We start from the raw sequence: 25,846 nt of genomic DNA, 5'->3' as shown, positions 1-25,846 counted from the left end.
ATCTATATATAGATATAGTTATATATGTATATATCTATATCTACTGTATATATATATCTATATATAGATATATAGATATATATATACTTATATATATATATAGCTGGAGGGTTGGTTGTTTGTCATGAGTAAGTCCTCCCAGTGATACACACATTTCTTCCTCCTCTTCCTCTTCCTCCTTGTTCTGTTTCTGATTTATTGCCTGATTTTATTCCATATGTTTTTCTGGACGTTTAAAACAATCTGCTGTTCAGAAATCACCAAATCAGAACCAGAAAACTGATTTGTTGTCTCTAATTGTCTGTGTTGGTTGAACTGAATTTGCTCCTAAAAGCATTAAATTAATAATCATCAGTTTTTTTGTCCGCCTGCCTTCAGATCTTCTTGGCTCTCATGAACATTTTGCTCCTCCCTCATCCATCGTGTCTTTGTCACATTTCTGTCCCGTTTTTACGTCCTTCCTCTCATTCTGCCAGATTCTCTCGTGTTTGAATGATTTCTGTTTTTCTGCGTCTCTCTGTCCGTCAGACAAGGTGACTCCTGCAGTACAGGCTGCGGCCGTCCATTACGCCGCGGTAAAAAGCTTCATGACATTCTGTCCCCGGCGGACGCGGCATCGATTTTCTCATACGTCTCTCTCTCTCTCTGCTCGCTCGTCCTGCTTGTGGTTTTTATTTTAACTTTGTTTCTGCGTCTTGCTGACTGCAGCTGCTGTCAGTTCTCCCTACGCAGCACGTCAGTCGAAGCTCCAATAATTAAGACATAAAGTCTCAGTTTGAAAGGAAAAAGTTTAAGTGTGACCTTTCTGATGACCTTTCTGATCTGGTTTCATGTCTTTTTAAATTTTGCGACTGAAGGACGTTGATGACGTCAGCATAAAGCTGAAGCTCCTTTCTCTCTGATGCAAACCTCACCTGGACGCAGGAAGTCCAGATAAAACCTAAATAACACCTGGAACGGAAATAAAGAGAAAATTTAGTGGTGAGAAAACACACTGACCATCATCATCCTCACTGCAAGACGAATAACAAACGCATAGTTGGATCAGCATGATGGTGCCACCGCCGTGCTCTGGTAACACTGGTGGTTCTGTTGCTATGGTAACCTCCTAAGAGCCGGCTGATTTGACTGGAAAAACAGTCTGAACAACTTCTTCCTGTTCAGGAACTGTGAGAGGTATCGAAAAAATGTTGGATGCGTGAGCGACGGCCGTCTGTCGTCTTCGATTGTGCCCCCATTCACGGCCGTACTTTATTCACAATAAAAGCACGAATGAGAGAGAGACAGGTGCGCCGGGTCAGGAACTCAGGAAAATGAACGTCTGAGGCCTGAATTTTTCCCTCCAGCGTCAGAAACCGTCAGATCAATTTCAAAAAGATTTTCTGAAAGCCACCAGACGGAGTAACGATGTGACCAGATATAATGACAGTGCAGCAAAATATGGAAAGTGATGTTTAGTTTAGTAACCTGGTAAAAACCAGCTGCTGGTTCTACGCTTTGCTTCGTTCGTAGCGTCTGGACGCGCTGCTATCGAGAAACGATTCCTTCCTGAAGGTGAGGATTGTGTTGAAGTTTTAAATTTTACGTCTTTCTCCACTTCCTCCGCTGCCATTGCTACAACTGCAGACAGGATTCTAAAACTGCAAAGAAAATCGACGCCATCGTTCATAAATATTTGTGTTCGCTGGTCAGCACAGTAGAAAATCTACAGGAGGAATCGAAGTGAATGGGAGAAAGCCCAGACTGCGCGGTAAGCTTGATCTGAATGGACAGACGGTGATGGCCAGGCGTTCAGAGGCAGGTTGAGTCAAAACCTTAAGAACTTCACAGATTTACCTACAAACTGAATGTTGAATGTCGTTTCTAGCTTTGATGATGATGGAAATCAGATTAATTTGTGGGTGAAAAAGTTGGACCTGCAGCCGTCCATCATGGCCGCTCAGGCTGGTGGTTATAATGTTTTGCATTAAAAGCAGGTTCTCCTGTTGTTCTGTTCTCCAGCAGTTCTGGGGATGGTCCGGGTCGTTCTGCTTCACTTCAGCAGCGTCTGTCAGCCGTTCTGTTCTCCGTGCTTCACGCTCCCCTACCCACAGTGCTTTGCAGCACGGCTGAGTTTGAGTTATGACCTCAGCGGCGCAGGCTCCGCCCACATGCAGGCAGTCGCCTTCGGAGCGCCTCAGGTTGAAACGCTGTGAGCAGAAGAGCCTTCAGATTTACGATTATGGGAAAGCAGAAAAGCATCTGCTGCTTCCTGTCGTCCATCAGCTCCACGTAAACTCTCAACTTTTTACCGTTCAGAACGACAGAATGATGCTCGTTTACCTCGGAGCTTTTATCTGGCCGTCCAACACAAAACCAAAACCGTCTTTCACTGGAACAAGAGGCTGCAGAGATGAATATCAGAACATGACTCATTTTGCTGCTGGATAACTGATATTTATGGATGTATTGGGGGGACATACTGTACATCCCACCAATTTCACCAAATGTTCAGTTTTTGTTGACTTTAAAAGTCATGAGAAGAAAAAAAAAGAATCTGGATTAAAATATTTTACAGATGTTTTTTTTTGTGGAACTTTTTTTTCCTGAAGGAAGATAAAAAAAAATTTAATCAATTGTGTTTTTGCATTAAGCGATTAATCATTAGAGCTGGACAATAAATCAATAACATCATATATTGCAATAATCGCGTGATCAATATCAGCAGATAATGCAACTGATAGAATATACAGAATATTCACTGAACTCTGATCAGAACTGCACGGCATTCTGGGAGATGTAGGCAGAGGAAAGACTTCAGCTGCTCAGCCTCTCAAAGCTAGCTGCTAGCATCAACTAACTCAGTCACTCTTTGGTTGCCTAGCAACAGCCTGTTGAGTGACATGCACAGCATCAGGTTCAGGTTTTGCCGCTGTGACTCAACTGCTCAAAAATTAAAAACTACGGCATGGAGAGAAAACTGGACAGAACAGGAAACATTACAATCAATATTTAAGATAATTAAACAAAAAACTGATCAGTAATTATTGACATTGATATGAAACATGAAATTTACTCATCAGAAGCTCAAACTAAAGTTGTTTTCATAAGGAACAGAAATGTTTATTCATCTCTTCTGGCTGTTTCTGTTCTCCAAACATTTCACGTCTAGATTCAGTAAAACATAAAGCTGGACTTGGCTCCGCCCACCTGCTGCGTTCCTGTCCAATAATTACTCAGTTGGTAACGATTGGCCTCTGATGGATCCATGCCTCAGCAGCGATGCGCTCTGTGTGTGTGTCTCTGTGTGTGTGTGTGTGTGTGTGTTGAATAAACAGACTAACTATATGGAAGGAAATTAAAAGCTGCTCCTTTTCTGTTTGCTGGAACAAACATCTGCGCTTTATTCTCACAAACACACACAGGTCAGAGGTAAAGCGGCCCGCCTCGTCCAGACTGATACCAATCATGTCGCCGCTAATCAGAGAGCCGCGCTGTCAGGGGAAGGCAATCACATCACAGAGGACAAAATCGTTTTCTGAGGATGAAGTTGGGAGATGAAGAACATGACCAGCAATATGAATCCAGAGGTTAATGCTAATTCTGGGAAGATGAGGCGTGTTGGAGACGGAGCGGAGTTAGACCCGCCTGAAGAGCTGGAGACGTTTCTGCGACGCTACGAGAGTCCTTATCGGCGCCGCAGAGTGGAGCGATTCACTCAGAAACTCCTGAAGAAGAAACAATCTGCAGACCATTAAAAAACCTCCATCCATCAGGAGGTTCTTATCACACTTTTACTCTCATGTTTGTAGTGGAAACCACAAAATACAGAGAAAAACTCAGATGAACAGAGAATTTTAATGACATAAGGAGAACAGAAGAATCCAGCATTGAACAAAAACCCAGGAGTTTAAATCCTGATCAGCTGGCAGAAGAAAATCAGGGAAACTGATTAACTGAACTTAAAGTGGAACTAAACCACCGGGGAAAGCTTAGCCCCGCCCCCAAACACATTTTAAAACACTCCACAAAGTGGGCGGGGCCAGGAGACACTGGGGCGGAGCCAAGCAGGAGGGTTGCAGTAACTGCCGTTCAACCCATAGAGGGCAGCAAGGAGACGATTTTAGGACAAATATTTCATAATTAAACAAGTTTACATGAAAACATTCAAATTTAGCATCAATAAGATCCGATTTATACAATTAATCTGCAAAATAAAGTCGATTTGGTTTTCAGCTTCATGTTAGAGGAACTACACAACTAGATAAGAACCATTCTGATCTAGGTTATGCAGTGAAGAGCTGACCCACTTACTTTGACTAGACCTGTGAGGCCTTTAGGAGGGGAAGCAGGTAGAAGCAGAGCAGCGTGTTTCTGCCAGCGGCTTGTTCAGGTGAAGGCTGACAGGAAAAGAGCCGCAGATTTAAAGGCTGATAAAAGAGAACAAGGAGAAGGAATATGGATTATCCATGGATAGACGGGGAGTGAGAAGAGAAAATGTGAAGAGGAATCAAAGCCGAGAGGAGCAGACACAAAAGGGGGAAAAGGGATTATGATTGGAGAGGCAGGAGATAAAAATGGAGAAGATGAATGAAAAGACAGAAGTCAAAGAAAAGAGGATTAGCAGCAGAAGAAAGAGATTAAGGAGGAATGATCCGCCTTTATATTCCTGTTTCTAGAGAACGCCACTGTAACCAACAGATCAGTCGCTACGACTTTTATGAGCATTTCAAAATATAGCATCAAAAAGGTTGAATTTAAAAAAAATCAGTTTTGTGAAAAAGATTTTATGTTTGGTTTTTGGCTTTTCTGAAAAGCAGCTGATGCACTAAAGTGGAGATGGAAACATTTTTACCGACAGAGGAAACGTTTAGGCTCAGACCTTACCTTACCAGAGGCACCGACTCCAGACCTGCAGCTGGGCGGGATAGTTAGCAACGTCCACTTCCTGTTTACTGCAGCAAATCACATCAGACCTACTTCCTGTTTAGTCTTGATGACGCTAGCTTTGCGTTGCCTGGTTTGTTTGCTCCAAACCACCAGATGGAAACGTGGTGGTGATATTTGAGACATTACCTCCAGACTGAAGCTGCCGTGATCCGCAGTGTTTGACGGGCTGAAAGCCGCTCAGGGAGGAAGAAGCCACGGCGCCATCAGAAACATCAAAACTCACATTACAGTTTGTAAACGTTCTTCATTTCTGGAGACGTTTGATGACATCATGGCGCTCATAAACCTGGGAACACACCCAGCGTTTTGTTTTATGACATTTTAAAAGTTGACTCAACAGAAACAGAAGATTGGTTCTGATTCTGAACCTAAAATCTGATTCAGTGATTCTCTTTCTGGGAAAAGAGAAAAAGTTTGGTGTTCAGGAAGTGACCTGGTCAGTTTTCCTGCAGGTTTCCAGAGGCGTGAAGCGGCGGGTGGTTGGGTTCATGTGGGGGGTGAACACGCCGCGCTAAGCAAATTACAGTAAAAGCGAGAGATGAACGGTGAGTGGAGGAGGAAGAGCGGGAGTCGTGACTGGAGCGTGATTTAGCGAAGCTTTCCTCTTAATGAAATTGTTTGGTGGCAGAGCCGGTAAAAGGCCTTAATGGATTGGCCGGCCTGATGTAATCTGATTACTCTGGTTTCACTACGGAGAGAGAGAAGAAGAAGAAATGCAATTAATATTTACAGAGCAGACAGCAGGGTGGGCTCTCCCTCCCTCTCTCTCCTGTCTCTCTCTCTCTCCCTGCTGGTGGCCGGTGTGTGGCGGCGGGCGAGCGAGGGAGGGGGAGAGAGAGGGAGGTGATAGGCTGGCGGCGGCGCACCGGGCTCCTCTCTCCTGCTCTCCTCCGGGCCGCTCACATCGGGCTGCGTCTCCGCCTGCGTGGAACACTATTCCCCGAGTACGTGTCTGCAGGCACCATGGGGGACGGGGGGCGGGTCCTACCTGCTGCTGCAGCCGCCGCCGGGTTTTCACCTCCACACGTTCATTCATGCATCTGGCATTAGTCCCTCCCCCGACCGAGGCTGAGCGGACCTGCAGACTCATCTGACTCTCTCTCTCTCTCTCTCTCTCTGTGTGTGTGTGTGTGTGTGTGTGTGTGTGTGTGTGTGTGTGTGTGTGTGTGTGTGTGTGTGTGTGTGTGTGTGTGTGTGTGTGTGCGTGTGTGTGCACGGGTGCGTGTGTGTGTGTGTGTGTGTGTGTGTGTGTGTGTGTGTGTGTGTGTGTGTGTGTGTGTGTGTGTGTGTGTGTGTGTGTGTGCGTGTGTGTGCACGGGTGCGTGTGTGTGTGTGTGTGTGTGTGTGTGTGTGTGCACGCTGCAGGCAACTGGACAGCAACCACATCAGCTGCATTGAAGATGGAGCTTTCCGAGCACTGCGCGATCTGGAGATCCTGTAAGTAGAGAAACTGTCTTCCTCTTCCTCCTCTTCCTCTCATCAGTTCTTCTCATCCCTCGCTCGCCGTTCAGACGGACCTTTAGCGCCGCTCTCTTTCTTTCACTTGTTACTTTTCTGCCTTCATAGCTTCAAGTTAGAAATGCTTCATTGGAGAAAACGCAGAGAGAGGGAGTGTGTGTGTGTGTGTGCGTGTGTGTGTGTGTGTGTGTGTGTGTGTGTGTGTGTGTGTTAGCAGTTGCTTTCTGGGATGAAGCATCTCGGTCGTCCTTCACTTTCAGCCGTGCTGAACAAGCGACCGGTGGATCCTCCACCTGCTGCAGCTGATTCCCCTCAGCGCTCATGTTTTCAGCTGTGTGTGTGTGTGGGTGTGTGTGTGTGTGTGTGTGTGTGTGTGAGGGCGATGTGTCTGTGTGTGTGTGTGTGTGTGTGTGTGTGAGGGCAGTGTGTGTGTGAGGGCGGTGTGTGTGTGTGTGTGTGTGTGTGTGAGGGCGGTGTGTGTGTGAGGGCGGTGTGTGTGTGAGGGCGGTGTGTCTGTGTGTGTGTGTGTGTGTGTGTGTGTGAGGGCAGTGTGTGTGTGAGGGCGGTGTGTGTGTGTGTGTGTGTGTGTGTGAGGGCGGTGTGTGTGTGAGGGCGGTGTGTGTGTGAGGGCGTTGTGTGTGTTCCCTGGAGCTCGTTTGTCACTCTGCTGGTCCTGGTAGCCGTTGGAGGAGAGATCTCTTCTTCTCTGCAGCGACTCGTCCTGCAGTCGAACTTTAAAACGTTTTTCCTTCGTTGTGATTTGATCTGCAGAACAAAAAGCAAACAGCTGGAAAGATGCTGGAACATCTGCTTGGCTGCAGATTTCTGCTGCCTCACATTTGGTCTGGAGGTTCTGAAAGAAATGTTCTGGTCCAACAGGAAGTTAACCCGGTTCTGATTTTACTGGCCTAAAAGAGGCATTGAACTACACATTGTTGCACGATGCATTTATGGTCTGTAAATGGTGGGAATTCTGACTTTTGACACATTTAAATACTAGAAAATGTTGAAGCAGTCAAACTGTTTCTGTTCTCCGCTGCGTCTTTACTCTGATTTATTTAAATCCTAAAACAGTTTAAGGTGTAAACTTTTGTGCAAATGGTAGTATTTCTATCATTTTACTAAAATGATGGTATAACTAAAGTAGAACTAAATGAGATACTGACATCTTAGGTAACATTTGAGTAGTTCCCTAAAATATTACTATTTATTTCGCAAAACAAATAGTAATATTTTGGAAAGTTTTACGCAGCATTTTCAACTTTTCGTAAGATGATATTATGGCAAAAATGTGCAACTTTTTGAAAAACGTTTTGCTAAATCAGCAAATTTAAGCCGTAAACATCACAAAAAGAGATTCCCAGTGTACATCTGAGCCGTTTTTTAAAGACTTTCACACATAAGCAGAGAAAATGTGCTGCAGATTATTTAATAAATGTTTTTAGTTCAACAGAAAATGAAGGAAAATCTAAATGATCCCGTTTCTGCATCAAACGTTTCTGATTTTAATTAAACTGAAAGCGGTCACAGTGCGTTCTCTGGGTTGATGTGTTTATGGATAAAGTGTTGCAGTTTTTAAGTACATCTGGATAATTAATTGCTGCATGTAAAGGCTCTCAGGATTAAAATCAGCTTTTATTTTAATTTGTAGCTGACGCTGTTGAGCAGAAAATGAATCTTCCAGTTTTATTATTCAGGGCTAAATTAAACCAAACTATTCAGTGGATTCTGTCCAGAGGGAAACGTGCAGGTAGTTCAGGTGTTTTCTCTCAACCTGTCGGGATCATTTCAGCTCCAGTCGCTCAATTCTGGAGGAAATCAGACTTTCAGAGCCTTAAAGAATCACAGATTATCACTTTTTATCAGTTGAAGCAGAGATAAACCAAAACCAACCCAAACATCTTCAGCAGGGACTTTAAGCTGAGTTACTGTGATTCTGTTTCTGTGGCGGTTAGTGGATCCTACATTAGCAACGGCAACAGGTATAGAGAGCGAGAGGAAAGAAGAACTTTTTGAGGTTTTTAGTCGTTTTAAACTCATTTTTCTGCGTTATTTTCCCTTTGCTGTGACACACTGCAGCCGCTGTAATTTCTGAAAGTTCAATATAGACAAAAACTGGATTAATTTGCTCATAGAACGTCACAACATTCATAAAGTATTTAACAAACTGTCTCCTACATGGGCAACTATGTAATTAAGTTAATTGTTTAATATAAAAAATATTTAGTTTTCTCTTGCAACTTGAAAGAAGTTACAGAAACCAAACTGTTTATAGATTTATATCTAGGAGGAAAACATAGTTTACATATCACAGTCCTCTTTAATTTCAGCTTTAATTTCAGAACAGTCTGGTTTTGTTTCATGATTTAATGCATAGTAATGGCGCCTGCAGGTGAACATCACTCTTTTTTTTTTTTTTTTTTTACAAAAGTCCAGAGATGAAACCTTTTTACTGTGTTTCTGGTACGACTGTAAATCTGCCGCACATCCGCTAACAGCAGCTAACGGGAAGCTGCTTCAATCAGTTAATTTATGCTTCTAAACGATCTGATTGGGCTCTAGAAAAGATTGTTGTTGTGTTCAAGTTGTGCTAAAAGCAGTTAGTCTATCAGAAGCTCTGCTAGCCTAAAAGAGCATCTGAGTGCTAACATGTAGCAGCTAATGCTAATGTTAGCGTTCGCAGTCCAGATTTCTAAAGAAGCTCCATGAATGAAAGATTAACTTTGCTGCAATCTGATGAAGAACCTGAAGATTAAAAACTATGAGTATCTCTGATGTTGAGCTCATATTTCTATTTACTCAGTAATTTAGTAGCAAAACTGACTTTTGAATTGAAAATGTTGCTTATTTTGGCACTTAAGTAGTGATTAATTAATTGCAGACCTTTTCCCACCACTCGTATGTTTTATTAGTATTTGATTCGACGGCTGGTTATGTGTTTTTAAAGTAACTTTTATTTTACATCCATTGTAATTTTATGTATTCTGTGCAGCATTTTGGTGCCTCTGGTGATGTAAAGTGCTTTCTAAATAAATTGTTTTCAGGACAGAAAGTGCTTCATTCACAGGGAGAAATGTGCTTTCGTTGCAATTTAGCCTCAGTTTATTGATAATGTAATTTTTAAATATTTTATCTACATTTGTCTAAATCTCACTTGAAGAATAATCAGTTACTCATCACAGAGGACAAGGTCATTTGTCCTAAAATGATGAGACAGTTAGCAAACATATAAAGCAGAGTATAAAGTGTAACTTCCTTCATGATCTTAGAGGTTATGACAGTCAGTTTTGTACATTTCCATCTGAAGCATTTTATTTCCCTTTAGCAGAGTTGGCTTTTTTGATTCCGCGCTCTGCGCCTCGCGCACAATGGAAGTGATAGGGGGCAGATAGCGGGGAATCAGCGGTGCGAGATACAGCATATTAGCAATTCATAAGTCTCTGACAGCTGAGTGCTGGGCAGGATTTACAATTCACTGTAAATACGCAGCCTTTCCCATTCACAACAGACAGCATGACAGCACACGGTCGATCCACACAACCTGACGTTTTAATAAAGCCCGATGTGTGTGTGTGTGTGTGCAGTCCATGAATGACAGTAAGCAATTCTGCCGCTGGAATGATCTTCATTTCAACATCTACACACACACACACACACACGCTGATGTTGGTGTGTTCACCCCAGCAGACGCAGCCCCATCTGTTGGGTTCTTGGGGCTGATTTCGTGACCGAGGTACAAAGTAGAGACGATAGAGATAACGGTGACTGGAGGTCATGTGACTGCACCATCAGGTGTACGTGTGAGTGTGTGTGTGCGCTCTTGTTTTTGTGTGGTAATGGGGCCCGGTTTCAGCAGCCTACCGTCAGGTTGAGGACGTCTTTGTGTTTCCAGACAGTTTTAGCTGCTTGTTTTTAGAAATGTTTAATTTGGATCAGAATTAAGTTTATTAAACAGTTAATTAATATTCTAATCAGAGGTTTTTTCATAACTAAGTCCGTAAAACATAAGGAGAAAATATTTTTTAATTCAGCATAGATTATCCCTATTTAAGCATCAAAACAAGGTCTGATTGAAGTTCATAAGATTTTTAGTTTATTTTTACCTATTAGTGCATCAAAGTCTTTGATGTTGGTTGATGTGTTTATTTACCTAAAATTATTGGAGAAAAAAATATCAGATTTTTTGTTATTTGGCCCAGTGATTGTAATGAGAAGTTGAAATGCATTATTTATTGATCCATCGCTAATTATTAAAATCTTTGGAGGCCAAATTAACAAAAGCATATCAAAACTTAATCACTGTTCTCTTCAAAACATGCCATTTCTCAACAGATTAGTATGTTTGTACATTTTTCCTAATTCTGTCAAGAAAATGTTTTCACAGTTAGCAAATGCGCTAAAGCACTAAACAAAATATTAGCTCTGTTATTAACATGTTAGCTAATTATCAGAAGTTTGACCATGACTGGTTTCTAAAAGGTCTTCAAAACCTTTTCTTTGTGCATTTAAAGGATTCAGTTTTAAACACTCCTTGGTGATAAAAATGTTTCTGCTCATGTCTGCAGCGTCTCAGATGATGATTCATCCAAACAACACAACATTTTTAGGAATGATTTAACTAACCCAAACTTTAATAGTAACTATACTAATACTACAATATCACCATTCTGTTTATTAAAACCAGTACCTATTAATTTCCTTCAATACGACTTACTCCAAGCTGCAGGAAAATAAAAGTTATCCATCTTATCAGGAGTATAGAGCTACAGTGCATAAAATGTGCATCATATATGACCCCTCTGTTTTGGCAGCTCGTTACTACTCCGTAATCCCTCACCATCTTAAATTATTGGAATCTCCACCCCTTTGTCTGATTATTCAGCTGTTAGGACAAAAAAAACAGAGAAATCTGTGCCATGTTTCTGCTGCTGGTTATAAAAGGATGCTTCTTCTTTGCTCTGTGTGTGTGTGTGTGTGTGTGTGTGCGTGTGTGTGTGTGTGTGTGTGTGTGTGTGTGTGTGTGTGTGTGTGTGTGTGTGTGTGTGTGTGTGTTAGCACTACACAATAAATTACTGAGAGCTGCTTTGATGCAATATTTAGTTGCCTATTACATTTCAAGTATTTTTGCAAATTTGACGAGCACCTGGCGAAGATTTTAGACTGAGATGTCAAAGGTCACATGGACTAAAGGAAACTTCCTGAAGATGTGGGAGAGAGGGAAACATGATGGTCAACAAGTGCAAAAAAGCAGCAAACTGCAAAATGCAATGTAAACAGGTGACTGATGCAAACTCCAAAACACGCAAAAACAAAGGCAACAGAAAAATGTTGCAAACACAAGAAATAGGCGCAAAGGGGAACATGCTGCAATTAGTAAAAATAACAGCAAGTATGAATTTCTGCAAACTTGCTCCACAAAACAGAAGTCCTCCAGTCCACTAGGGGTGGTAAGGTAAGGTAATTTTATTTGTATAGCACATTTTCAGCAACAACGCAATTCAAAGTGCTTGTGGTCAACCAACAAATCAGATGTTCAGTAAGGATGAGATGTAATTTTATGGGGCATCTAGAGGAAAGTTCAAGGAAGGAAGAATAATAATAGTAATATTAAGTCAGTAATACTAACTACTCCAGACTCCCCCTAGTGGTCTGGAGGACTTCCATTTTGTGGAGCGAGTTTGGAGTTTTTCATATTAGCTTTTGCTATTTGCAGCATTTTCCTTTTTGCTTTTATTTTCTGTGGTTTCAGCTTTTTGCGTTTGCAACGTCTTTGTTTGCATTTGTTTTATTAAATGCAAACATTTCATAAAACTGGTTTTTTATTAAATGTTTTTACTTTTATTTTTTGTGAGTTTAACATTTTTTGTTAGCAGCGTTTTTCTGTGGGATGGTCCATTTGTTTGCACCGAATTTTTCTGTGTGCTGCATATTTGTCATACGATATTCAGGGATTACATCACAGCTTCGTGTGTTACTAAAATGCTGCAGCTTCGTTTTTCCTTAATTTGTCGCATCTCAGTTCGTTTTTGTGTGCAAATGATGAAATGAGAGACATTGATCACTGCATGTGTGCAAAACCTGCAGAACTGAGTTTAGATTCAGTCTGCAGTCAGATGGGTTGTGTGTGTGTGTGTGTGTGTGTGTGTGTGTGTGTGTGTGTGTGTGTGTGTGTGTGCGCGTGCCACATGCTAATTGAAAGCCATGCAGCTCAGTGTGCGTGCCGCTAATGAATCTCCACTTTAATTAATCTTGTCATTTTTAATTAGCCAGTGTTTCTGGGTGGCCCGGCTTTATCTGAGCTTACTGCGTTTCACCGGAGCTGCTCTGATGATTGGAGGCTGAATATTGGGGCGTCTGGCTCATTATGAAAATGCTAAATGGATTTCAGTTTGTTAGTTTCATTAATCTGCTTGTAATTGTTCTCTGGGAATAAATGAGTGATAAGTGATTGGATTTTGTTGTTTGGAATTAGAAAGCATGTTGAAACTGTCAAACAATTAAAAGGGTTGGATTTTTTTACATTTTCACAAATGAAAAACTTTGAAAAGGGACATTTTCTGCATCTATTAGATGCAACCTGATACTTTTATGTCCTCTCCAAATCGGAGGTTTGGTTTGGTGAAAGCAGGGCACTGCAGGCTATGATTTATTTAGACCCGAAGGAGCGAGGATTCCTCCCTGCGCTTATCACCAGAGAGAACGGAAAGAAGAGCTATTTGAGATAGGGCTGTTTCCAAAATGGAGAAGGGTTAAAGAGAAGAGAAAGGAAGGAAGAAAGGAAGGCATGTGATATTGGTGTTGTAAATTCTGCCGGCTCCTGGACATTATTTATTAATCTGCTGTTGGGTCTGAGCAGAGCGGCAGAGGGACGCCAGCAGACGCAGCTTAAAGGGAGAAACTGTTAGATAAGGAAGCAGGAAATAACAAAGAAGTCAGTAACAATAAACCAGAAATGGATCAAAGAGAGAAAACAGGTATCAGAGTGTGGAGATGTAACAAGCTGGTTGGTTCAGATGAAAAAAAGACATTTGGAGAGTTAAACGGATCCGATGTTTGAAGGAAACGTTGGAGAAAGCAGTGGAGAGCGAATCAGAGCGAGTGGAGCGCTGAGGCATTAATTATTGAGAGAACAAATGTCTGACTGACTGACTCAATTTGGACCCTTTGTTGTTTCCAGACCACCAAGGCTGTCAGACTGACTCAGAGGGAAACCGGCTGGACTTAACGTCCAGAAGTAGAAACACAACACGGTTCTGTTGGGTTTAAACATTTCAGCTCATCAGTTTACACTGATTACTGGTTTAAAAAAAAAACAAGCAACAAAAAAACCATCAGAATACATTTCAAAAACAACAGACACTGTATTTAATACAAAGAAAAATAGATTACATTGCAAAAACAAAATTTCTCATGGGAAATTTCAAAAAGTATTTTTTGTTTAGTTTCTCATGCAAATATCTTAGTTTACTTAAAATAAGATAGAACTAACTTACACATATCTTTTCATCAAGACATAAGATCTTGTTTTAAGTCAACAATTAAAGGGGCAGTAATATGTTTTCCAGGAATATAGTTCCATTTTATAGCACAATAAATAAAGTCACTAAGTTACCTTCAGTTGTTACATGTGTCTACTATGACTATTACTTTGTAATTTAACATCTTGAAAATGGGCCTCTGTCTCTTTAAGAAGCTCCTGCTCTTCCTGAAGCTCCGCCTCCAGGAAGTCGTCCCAACATGGCTCCTCTATTAAACGTTTTTACCAGCGTTGCTCTGAGCAGGAGCTCCTATAATAAGCTCAGCAGGTGTTTGCTAATTGCTGTTGGCTAGTCTGAAGGAGCTGAGCGGGGAAGGAGCTTTGCCTCGAAGGCGGGGCTAGGTCCACCCAGGTGTTTTGCACCTGAATGGTTGCCATGGAGACTGAAGGATTTCTCAAACACGAAAGAAACAAAGCAACACTGCAGGTTTGATTTTGATGAGGGAAAAATTTTATAAGGTCAGAAAAGTAGATTTTACATTTAATATTGATAGAAAACTCTAGTTCTAGTAGAAGATTATTTCAGTTATAATATGGAAAAATGTCTTGATGTACGTGAAATAATCTGCCAGTGGAAATAGAACTTCTTCTTGTGAACAACATTTAATTATTAACGTAGAACAAGCTCCTGTATCTGAGTGGATGTTGAACCTCTGGTTGTTTCTTCCATCTGTGAGATTCCTTCGTCATTCTTTAATTTTTGATCCTGAACTGACTGCAGGCTGAAACACTCGCATCTGATTGGTCATTAAAGACTCATCAGGCTTGATTAGCTTGGCATGCTAATGCTAACAGCCCTGCAGGGTGTTAGCATGCTCTGCAGCAGCAGACCCCAGTGGTCCCTTTCATCTGACTGCCAGCTGCAGACGGTTATGATTAGTGCTGATAATATTCATTAAAACACGTTTTAAAGTCAAACTGCTCCGTTTGTAGAGCTAGGATTTAAACTGGGTGATGCTCCTTCTGAGGCTTCATCAAGATGAGTTTTTATTTAGACTCTGCAGGTTTTCTCACATCACTGCAAGGTGACTGATTATCATCTCAGCTCATTCGGCTACAAAAAGTCTTCAGTAAACTCACATCTCACTCTGCTGAGGATCTTTGGTTCATAATAATAATCAAACATAAAAATAAATAAAACGTTCATATCCAGTGCGAAAACGAGTAGGAAGATGATGAAGCTTCTTAAATCTCATCCAGATATTTACACATCAAATTTTTACTCATGGCACAATTTCTGCTCTTTCCAAATTATATCCACACAAATAATTTATTGTTAAACGGTTTGCACCAGACCTACTTTCTGCAGTCTCCTGTAAGATATCCATATATGACCATTATGGTTAATATGTGTGTAAATGTTTATATGTATATTTATCATGTGCTTCACATTGTTTTAACATATTTTTAACAGGGACTTTATTTTGAAAGTGTGGCAGCTTTTATTTTGCTGTGTTGGTGTGAAACGATCAATTAAAGTAGAGGAAACGTTTTTCTGTAGACAATGAGACCAGAGAGACATGAAAAGGTTTTATAGCGCTGTGTCTGTAGCGCCACCAGTAGGCAATAATCTGAACAGCTGGTGTCCAGAATGTGTGGGATCTGCAGAAATGTTAGCTGCTCCTTCCTGCAACAGTCCAACCAGACAAACTCAGGACTCAATAAGGACTTCCTGTGGCAGGTTGTGCTTCTGGAGCTGCAGCAGGAAGTCCAGTCTCTGATAATTAGCCGCGTGTTGTCGGGCTAACTCCTCCAGAACCTGAGGCGGTGCCGACCCGCCAGGTTCTGCTCAGGAAGCCGTTAGCTAACCGATTCCGTCCTCTAGAATGGGCCAATCAGTGACGAGCCTGAGCGACGTCCCGGTCAGAGCAGGTCGGCTAATCTGCAGCACTTAGCATGTAGCTAACAGCTGATTGAGGATTCTGCGGCGAGTGTGTGTGTGTGTGTGTGTGTGTCCCTGAATGAGTTAATCTGGTTACTGTGTGTGTGTGTGTGTGTGTGTGTGTGTGTGTGTGTGTGTGTGTGTGTGTGTGTGTGTGTGTGTGTGTGTGTGTGTGTGTGTGTGTGTGTGTGTGTCTGTCCGCCGGGCCGCAGCAGAATAAATGATGGCTCCCCCTGTGATGATGAATGGTAATTTAGATTTAACATAACTGGACTAACGAGCGCGCTAATGACTCTGAAGCTAGCCAGGACAGCTCTCACTCGACGAGCTCACGGCTTGCATCCCAATGAGCTGCGACGAGACACACACACACACACGCACACACACACACATACACACACAGAGGGTGGAATAACATGCAGAACTGCTTTAATAAATGCAGTCATACACAGTTATTAATGCAGTAATGGCAGGGAGAGTGAGCGTGTGCAGACGTGTCGCTGCGGCGCGGCGATGATGTCAGGCTAATATGAAGCTGATTAATTAATAATTACACATCGGCCGGCTTTAAAGCAGCTGAATTAGACACAGTTTTTGTTCACCGATCTCTCCACTCCCTGCTGACACAAAGATTAATGAAAATAAATGAGAAGAAGGAGATCACTTTCAGATATAAATAACATTAATCACCTTAATTTATCCGTAAAAGATCTCAATCAGAGCCGGAGGAGAAGCAGAATGTAAATGCAGAAATGTGGATTCACGTTAACTTACATTTTCCATGCAGCTCTCCAGTCAGAGCTCCGTCTTCTTCTGCTCTTAAATTTGGGATGTGACTTTATTACGCATCTTTAAATGAAGCTGACCGGATTCCTGAACGGAGCCGTTCACACAGAATCAAGATGGCGCTTAGCGCTGATCCCAACCTGAGGGAACAAAGCTTGTTTACATTTAAATAAACTTCCAACAAAAGATTTGGTCATTTTTCAGTTTTTAAAAATGTTCATCAGTTTTTCTATTAGTTTTTCTGTTTGGGTGTCCAAAGTGCGGCCCGGGGGCCGTTTGCGGCCGTTAGAGTAGCTTTGTGTGGAATGGAGATGATGAAGAGTTTCAGATTCTCAATGACAAATTCAAACCTTTAATATAAAAATTAAGGAAACAAATAAGTGTTTTCCTTTTACTCGCCATGTTTGTTTTTACAACGTTTTACTCAAAAACAAACTCAGTCACACCAAATAATTAAAACGTTTTTAAATCCAGCTACAGGTTTTCATTTTTATTGCTGGGAATAAATTAAAAAATAAAATTAAAAATAATATCTGACCAACAAATTAGGAAACTATAACCTTTTTGGGACCTTTTATTAAAATATTTCATGTTAATTGTTTGTTGCTCAGCAAATAAAATAAAATTTTAAAAATCATATTAAAATTATTTTTGCATTATTTTAACTGAAAACAAAAGATAAATACATTTTTTTAAATAAATAAACTTGGTGATTTGGGGAGAAAGTTTGGAGTGAAACCCGGCTGGTTAAAGTTGCTTTGGGCCAAAATAAACGAGGCGTTTATTAACATGTTTACATTTTTAACGTTTATTAATAATCAAAATGCTTGTTTCTGTTTTCTCTACTGTTTGGCGTCTTTTATGACTTTATTTTTGTGTTTTTATGATGTAAAGCATTTGAGCTGCCTTGTTGCTGAAATGTGCTACACAGATGAACTTGATTGATTGATTGACTGATTATTAAATCGATCAGTTTTAATCATCAGGGTTTCCAGGGCTGAACTGGGAGATGAAACTGGCTCCGGTTGTTGTAACGGTTTGTTTCTGATCATTCATAATCGCTGCTTTCAGCAAATTTATGGTGACAGAAACATTTCCTGTAACTGGGAACAGGAAGTTCTGGATTATTGAACAAGTTGCTGCAGCCAGAAAGCAGAACGCTCTGTGTGACGCGCCGACATCCTGCACAGCTCTGCAGGTTCAAACCGGCTCTTCTGACAGAGACGGCCTGAAATCTGCTGCTTACGGGGGAAAAACACAGAACATGAAACCTTCCTGGCGTTTTAGGTGCAGATCAGGCATCATTTTATCTCTGAAGCCAAACTTCAATACAGAAAAGAAGAAAGTTATTTCATATTTATATTGCGGCGTGGCGTTCTCTGGTGGCGACCAGAACCGCTCAGATGAGCCTCACATCCACGCAGATGATCTTTTCTCTAATCAAATATTTTCTCTAAAATCACATGAAATCTTCTAGTTGCTTTTTCAAAATGGAGATTTGAAGCGTTAGGATCCCAGAGAGAAACAGAAATAATCAGATCTGTGGAGCTGAGGGGTCAGAGGTCAACTAGAGGCGGTAGTCTGGTGTTTTTGATGCTGCAGTCGTCTACAGTGTGCAGCATCGTTCCCGATGCAGCGTCATCGTTCTGACGCAGATGTTGTTGCCAAATGTTTGGTGAGTGTGTCGCCAGGTCGGCGTCCACCGTTATCCTGTTAGAGCAAAAATAAAAACGGCTTCAACACGTTGGTGAAACAGAAAGATGAGTTTGGTTCAGTCTGAATTATTCAGTTGGCTCCTGGTCCAGTTGACCCAATTAATCCTGGCTCTGATCCGTTATTTGTTTTTCTGCCTCTAACAATTAATCCCAGATTATTGCAGATTATCATAAAATAATTCAACATGGACTCCATCAGAATCAGATCTGTAGCTTTGATTATCATCTTAAAAATACATTAAAATTTTCTTCTAAAGCATAGATTGTGTGTGTGTGGGCGTGTGTGTGTGTGTGTGTGTGTGTGGGCGTGTGTGTGTGTGCGTGTGTGTGTGTGTGTGTGTGTGTGTGTGTGTGTTAGCTCAAATCCCCTGAATGCTTCGCAGCAGCTCCAGCTCCTCTCTGCGTTAGCGACGCCCCCGGCGAACGCGGAGGGCAGAGCGGCGTCCTGCTGCTCGGGGGTTCTGGTCTGGCTCGGCTTTCCTCTGAGCCAGCGGGCCGAACAGAACCATCCGACCCGGCACCGAGCGGAAAGAGAGCGATGCAGAACAGAAATAGAGAGGCGGGAAACAGCCTGGATGACGTTAAATCAGGGATTTTATGCTGTTCTGTTCTCCGGTTGGCTGGGAGAAGCCGCTTCGTCTTGTTAGCGGATGTTGCTTGCGCGTCAGATTAGTGGCCGTACCAGAAACGTAACATAAAGGTTCCGGTTCTGGACTTTTTACACATTAAAATCTATATAATGAATTAATCAAAATTGTTTTTTAGTCCAGCTTTTTTTTTATCTGGATGTTTTAAACTTTAACCTGACAGTTTCCTGCCATCATCATCATCATCATCATCATCATCATCATCATCATCATCAGGGATCTGCAGCAGCAGCGAGCCTCCTGATTGGTTGATGCAAAGTTGAGGGTTTTTCAGAATGTGGTGCAGAAAGGAAAAGGAGGCTGACCCTGAAGCCTCCTGGCGGTTTCCTGGCTTTATTGTCTCTGAAGGAAGAACAGAAGATTTTAAATTTATTTTAGAGTTTGTTGGTTTTTTGGAGGAAGATAAAGAAACGCAAACGACTCCAAATGGAGGCGATTTAACCGGGATGGAGGAAACAGACGGACGGAGAATAAATGTTTCTTTATGCTTTCCAAAACCCTCCAGATGATTTATCACAGTAGAATATTTTGGTTTTCATCAGGAAGAGCTCAGGTCGAGTTGTTCGCTCTCCAGGCGCTGCTCTCTGGGTTCTCCGCTGCGGCGCTCCGACTCTTCTGGGAACATGAATAATTAATAAAGTTACTTTAATAGGAGAAATGGAGGAAGGTTATCCAGGCAGCATCAACTCTTTGCTTTGTTTTTAAGAAGTTTCAACATAAAGTCAGCAGATCCCACTTCATCTCAGCGGTTTTTATTTTCCTGTTTTCTGTCAGTTTTAACCTTTCAAAGTCAAAAAACAACAAAACAAGATAAAATCGGTAAAGAAATAATGTTTCAATTCCTCAAGCATATTTTTCCTTCACTGCTTTAAACAGCAGCTGAAGTTTCCTGCATATTTTATATAATAACCAAGCCTTATTGTATTTGTTTAGCCAATGATTTTATACATTTCTTAATCTAAAAAACTGTTTTAACTCCTGACAACAGTTATTCCTCACCTGAATTCAACCAGCTGAATTTCTGATATTGGTCCTAATCTTCACAAATCAGATCCTTCGCTCTCAGTTCACGACTCGTTTTGAACCTGCAGCGTCTTTATGGAAGGAGCTCATTGGCTCTTACATAATCAATACTGTTCTGAGCTCCACTGCTTCATAAAATGTTAATGTATGCAATCAATCAATCTATCAGTCAACCAATCAGTGACTCAATAAGTAAATCAATCAATCAATCAAGTTTATTTGTTTAGGACATTTCAGCTTTAAGGCACAACAAACTGATTTCCATAAAAAACACAACAATAAAAGTCATAAAATTAAAAAACTGTCACCAGTTTGACGAACCAGAAAGAGACGTTTCATTTTGTTATCAAAATCATCAATGATCGGCAAATATATTGATCAATGCTTCATTGATTGTAAAATCAACGAAGCAACAATAACCAGCTGGGTTTCAGTCTGGAGTTAAAGGATCTCGGGGTTTCGGCTGTTTTTCAGTTTTCTGGAAATTTGTTCTAGAATTGTTGTGCATAGAAGCTGAATGTTGCTTCTCCATGTTTGGTTCTGATGCAGAACCAGAACCAGAACCAGAATCAGAGCGGTCTGAGTGTTCCAGCAGCAGATTTTAATCTGAATCTAATCTATAAACTACGTTTATGTTTCGTCTCTAAACGAGTTTCTCTGATCTGAGGCGTTAGAAACGTTCTGCTGCTGGTAGGAGGCCGACTGTGGAACCGTCTTTATGTGGCTCAGGAGGGTCAGGTCAGAGGTCAACCTGATCTCTAGTTCCAGCTGGAACAACTGAAGCTGACTCTAGATCTATAGCTCTAGAGCTATAAGTGGATTGTTCCTCTTTAGTTTAGCCAAAGCCTCTTGTTTGTTGTAACCTGGATTTCTGAAACTGTCTTTATGCTGAAATACGTTTATTTTCCCCAAAAACTCGTTTTTTGCTCTGATTGTCAACAGCTGAGTTTTCCCAGGCCGGTTTCCAACGGCAACACTCTCCAAATGTCAATTTTCACTGAGATGAGTGGAGCAAATCGCCTGACTTTGGTTGTTCAAACACTTGAGCATATATTAAACCAGATCCTTCACACACACACACGCACACACACACACACACACACACACACTTCTTGGCACCAATCAAGCGGAGTGCAGCTTTGAGTTGGAGCCGCCATGAAGGAGGCGTTAAACCTCGTGGGAAAGTTTATATTTGAGACGATTTAACTGCTGAAAGCTTTTAGGTTTCCACCTGAAGAACGCCGCCGTCCGTCCCTCCATCCCGCTGTCCCTCCGTCCGTCCCGCTGTCCCTCCGTCCGTCCCGCTGTCCCTCCGTCCGTCCCGCTGTCCCTCCGTCCCTCCATCCCGCTGTCCCTCCGTCCGTCCCGCTGTCCCTCCCTCCATCCCGCTGTCCCTCCGTCCGTCCCGCTGTCCCTCCGTCCGTCCACCGCTGTCCCTCCGTCCGTCCCGCTGTCCCTCCCTCCATCCCGCTGTCCCTCCGTCCGTCCGCCGCTGTCCCTCCGTCCGTCCCGCTGTCCCTCCGTCCGTCCGCCGCTGTCCCTCCGTCCGTCCCGCTGTCCCTCCCTCCATCCCGCTGTCCCTCCGTCCGTCCGCCGCTGTCCCTCCGTCCGTCCCGCTGTCCCTCCCTCCATCCCGCTGTCCCTCCGTCCGTCCGCTGCTGCTATCTGTGCAGCTTTTCAGGTCAACTGAGAGTGAAAGGTTGCGGGGTCAAAGGTGATGCCAGCCTACAAGCTGAAACCTTAGATCCCTCCAATGCCTCTGTGGCGTTTCTCCAGAACGGCACCCCCTGGTGGCAGCACGTTGGCGCTGCTGTCCCGGTTGACCCGTTGCCGTTTGGATTCTTTTCCTCTCTGGTTCTGGATGCTGAGCAGCTGGAAGAATTTTTTTATTCCCACCTTTTTTACTTTCAGAGTTGTTATGATGCGTAACCATGGCAACTACGACCCCCAAATCTCATCGAACGATGAACTGATGTTAGCGCGTTCTCCCTGTGAATGTGTGGGTTCTCTCTGGGTTCTCCGGCTTCCAGGGTCAGATAAAACCCACGGAGGTTCAGATAGGAACGTTCCCACTCGGTTAAGGGTCCAAACAAAACTCCAATGTTTGTGTTTTATGGTCTGACCATCCGGCATGTTCACGTCTTCACTGCTAGCATCAACACTTTACAGCAAACAGCTAGCTAAAACAGAAACAAGTTAACTTGTAATGTTTTAATTAAAAAGGTCTAAAAGTTGTCCAGTTTCTCAGCTTGTTGGTCAAAGAATCATTTTTAGTTTGTAAAAAGGAGAGGGGCCACACAAAGCTACTTTAATGGGCCACAAATGGCCCCTGCGCCACACTTTGGACTCCCCTGCTGTTGGTGTTTAGATTCTGGTGCTGATGGTGGAGCATAAATTACCCAGAATGCTTCAGAGTGAATCTCCCATCAGCCTGTAATGTCTGTGCTCAGGTTCGGAGGATCAGCGTTTCTTCCTGGTTTCTCTGGGTTTGGATTCGCAGCCTGTTCTGGTGATTCCACCAGATTAACGAGTGAGGCGCTGACCTCTGACCTCTGGGTGGAGGCTGCACAAAAAGACACATCTGATCACATCACTCTGTGTCTCAGCCACACACACACAGACACACACACACACACACACACACACACACACACACACACACACACACACACACACACACACAGACACACACACACACACACACACACACACACACACACACACGTGATAGCATCTCCTCCTCCTCCGATCGCAGAGCTTGTTTTGCTGCAACAGGGACTTCTCCGCATTGCATGGAGCTTCAGAAACCAGCAGACATGTTCATGCTGACTCAAGACTGCAGATAAAACAAGCAGGTCGCCGTGGAAACATGCGCACACACACACCCACCCACACGCACACACGTCAGGGATCACGCACCGCTCCATCGCTGCAGAGGTCACTGCAGCTTTTAGACGAATTAACAGGGAAAAAACGACAAATCAGCCGTTTAGTTCTGGATTATCGACAAACCAGAGACTTTAACGACTGGTTTAATTTGACTGGTTTAATCTGGCTGGTTTAATCTGGCTGGTTTAATCTGACTGGTTTAATCTGACTGGTTTTACAGGAACCACTAAGGTATTCACGCCCTCTGACCTCCTTTCACTTTATTAAAATAATGAGGAAGGAAAATGATTTTTATTTATAAATATGTTTATAAATAAAATCTGCAGACTGCAGCGGCTTCCAGCCCCCTTTACTCTCACACCATGAAATAAAGTCCAGTGCAGCTCACTGTGTCCAGCAGACAGTTTTAATGAACAGGTTCCTCAAGTTCTGCTAAAGCAACAGAAATGACTTCATGTAACTGGATAAATCATCTTTTTAAAATTAATCAGAAAGTAACTTTCTCAAATAATGAGAAAATTACTCATAAGCTTCTCATGAGTAATTTTCTTGTTTTACTGAGTTTTGCATCGTTATAAAGAGAAAGTGTTTCATAACGAGACACGTTTTATGTCGTCATAACAAAGTTTCTCGTTAAAACAAGATACGTTTTATGTGTCGTTATTATAATAAGAAACTCTGGCGGTTAAAAGTTTCTCTTGTGAAGTTTTCTCATGAACAAGTGAAATCTAAACTTCCTGTAAGACACTGAAATGATCACCTGTTCTCCCACAGCCTGAAACAAACTAGAAAAGTTTCAAACCAGTCTGGAAGCGAGTAAAATAAGAAAGTGTCCAGAACCTGGAGGTCCGCTCTGGACGGGCGGATTGTTTCCATGTTTACCCTGGCTGGAGCCGCTTGGCGGGGGGGTCCGGCCCGCCACAATAACCGACAGCAAAATTACAGAGGGAAATTATTGTTATTCCACAATTAAATTATATATAGTGTGTGGAATCAGCCCTGACCAGAGCGGCGCTGCTCATGTGTGAAACTGGATCCGCTCACCAAGGCCGGCCGGCGGGACGAAGGAGCCGGAAAGAGGAGGAGGGAGAAGAAGAAGAAACGGAGCAAAAACTGGCAGATCCTGGAAACACAGCTAGACCCGAACCACGGCGGCCAAGCTAACCCTGTGGGCCCGACCCGGTCCGTTCCCCCGGGAGAACTGGTTCCTAACTGTAAATGAACTGGTTCTACTCCCTAAATGAACTGGTTCCTAACTGTAAATGAACTGGTTCTACTCCGTAAATGAACTGGTTCCTAACTGTAAATGAACTGGTTCCTAACTGTAAATGAACTGGTTCTACTCCCTAAATGAACTGGTTCCTAACTGTAAATGAACTGGTTCTACTCCCTAAATGAACTGGTTCCTAACTGTAAATGAACTGGTTCTACTCCCTAAATGAACTGGTTCTACTCCCTAAATGAACTGGTTCCTAACTGTAAATGAACTGGTTCTACTCCCTAAATGAACTGGTTCCTAACTGTAAATGAACTGGTTCCTAACTGTAAATGAACTGGTTCTACTCCCTAAATGAACTGGTTCCTAACTGTAAATGAACTGGTTCTACTCCCTAAATGAACTGGTTCCTAACTGTAAATGAACTGGTTCTACTCCCTAAATGAACTGGTTCTACTCCCTAAATGAACTGGTTCCTAACTGTAAATGAACTGGTTCTACTCCCTAAATGAACTGGTTCCTAACTGTAAATGAACTGGTTCCTAACTGTAAATGAACTGGTTCTACTCCCTAAATGAACTGGTTCCTAACTGTAAATGAACTGGTTCTACTCCCTAAATGAACTGGTTCTACTCCCTAAATGAACTGGTTCCTAACTGTAAATGAACTGGTTCCTAACTGTAAATGAACTGGTTCTACTCCCTAAATGAACTGGTTCCTAACTGTAAATGAACTGGTTCTACTCCGTAAATGAACTGGTTCCTAACTGTAAATGAACTGGTTCCTAACTGTAAATGAACTGGTTCTACTCCCTAAATGAACTGGTTCCTAACTGTAAATGAACTGGTTCTACTCCCTAAATGAACTGGTTCCTAACTGTAAATGAACTGGTTCTACTCCCTAAATGAACTGGTTCTACTCCCTAAATGAACTGGTTCCTAACTGTAAATGAACTGGTTCTACTCCCTAAATGAACTGGTTCCTAACTGTAAATTAACTGGTTCTACTCCCTAAATGAACTGGTTCTACTCCCTAAATGAACTGGTTCCTAACTGTAAATGAACTGGTTCTACTCCCTAAATGAACTGGTTCCTAACTGTAAATGAACTGGTTCCTAACTGTAAATGAACTGGTTCTACTCCCTAAATGAACTGGTTCCTAACTGTAAATGAACTGGTTCTACTCCCTAAATGAACTGGTTCCTAACTGTAAATGAACTGGTTCTACTCCCTAAATGAACTGGTTCTACTCCCTAAATGAACTGGTTCCTAACTGTAAATGAACTGGTTCTACTCCCTAAATGAACTGGTTCCTAACTGTAAATTAACTGGTTCTCCGCCGGCCTCGTTTCCTCCCCTCGCCGCCGTTCTCTGGATCGTTTCGGCTGACATGTAAAGTGAACCGGTTCTGTTTTCTGCCCGGTGAAATTAATGATCCTTGAACGTTGGTCAGAAGCAGAAAGTTGACCTGAGCCAACGCTGCAGTTGATGTTGTTGTTTACCTGCTGGAAAAGTTTCAAACGAGTCTGAGGCTCATTTTAGTTTTATGTTTCCAGTGTTTTTATAAACCTGGTGGAGCAAAACAAATAAAAATATCCAGAAATAAACTTGATATTAAACCCCGTGGACAGCAAAGAAAGGGTTGTTTCTTCTGTTGATTATTTTTGCTCTAGTTTTTTAGCTAAATTGAAACATTTCTTTTTTATGAATAAAATTAAAATATTGGGAAAAAATCAGACATTGTTCAATAAACAATTTTTCATTT

The 25,846-nt window shown here is 42.2% G+C and overlaps 1 protein-coding gene across 2 annotated transcripts in view; it reads left to right on the top strand.

Annotated features, from left to right (window-relative positions):
- The window catches only part of LOC102223201 (slit homolog 3 protein-like), a 195,960-nt gene that overhangs the window by 119,001 nt on the left and 51,113 nt on the right, over positions 1–25,846 (top strand). For both annotated transcript variants that reach the window (XR_002752286.1, XM_023328681.1), the window contains exon 6: positions 6,295–6,366. Coding sequence is in view for 1 of the 2 variants with exons in the window: in XM_023328681.1 (XP_023184449.1) it covers positions 6,295–6,366 (72 nt within the window). In the remaining variant the exon portion in view is untranslated. The remainder of the gene's footprint in view (positions 1–6,294; positions 6,367–25,846) is intronic.

This window comes from Xiphophorus maculatus, chromosome 23, assembly GCF_002775205.1.
Source record: "Xiphophorus maculatus strain JP 163 A chromosome 23, X_maculatus-5.0-male, whole genome shotgun sequence".
Taxonomy (NCBI): domain Eukaryota; kingdom Metazoa; phylum Chordata; class Actinopteri; order Cyprinodontiformes; family Poeciliidae; genus Xiphophorus; species Xiphophorus maculatus.
This window is presented reverse-complemented; position numbering and strand designations above follow the sequence as displayed.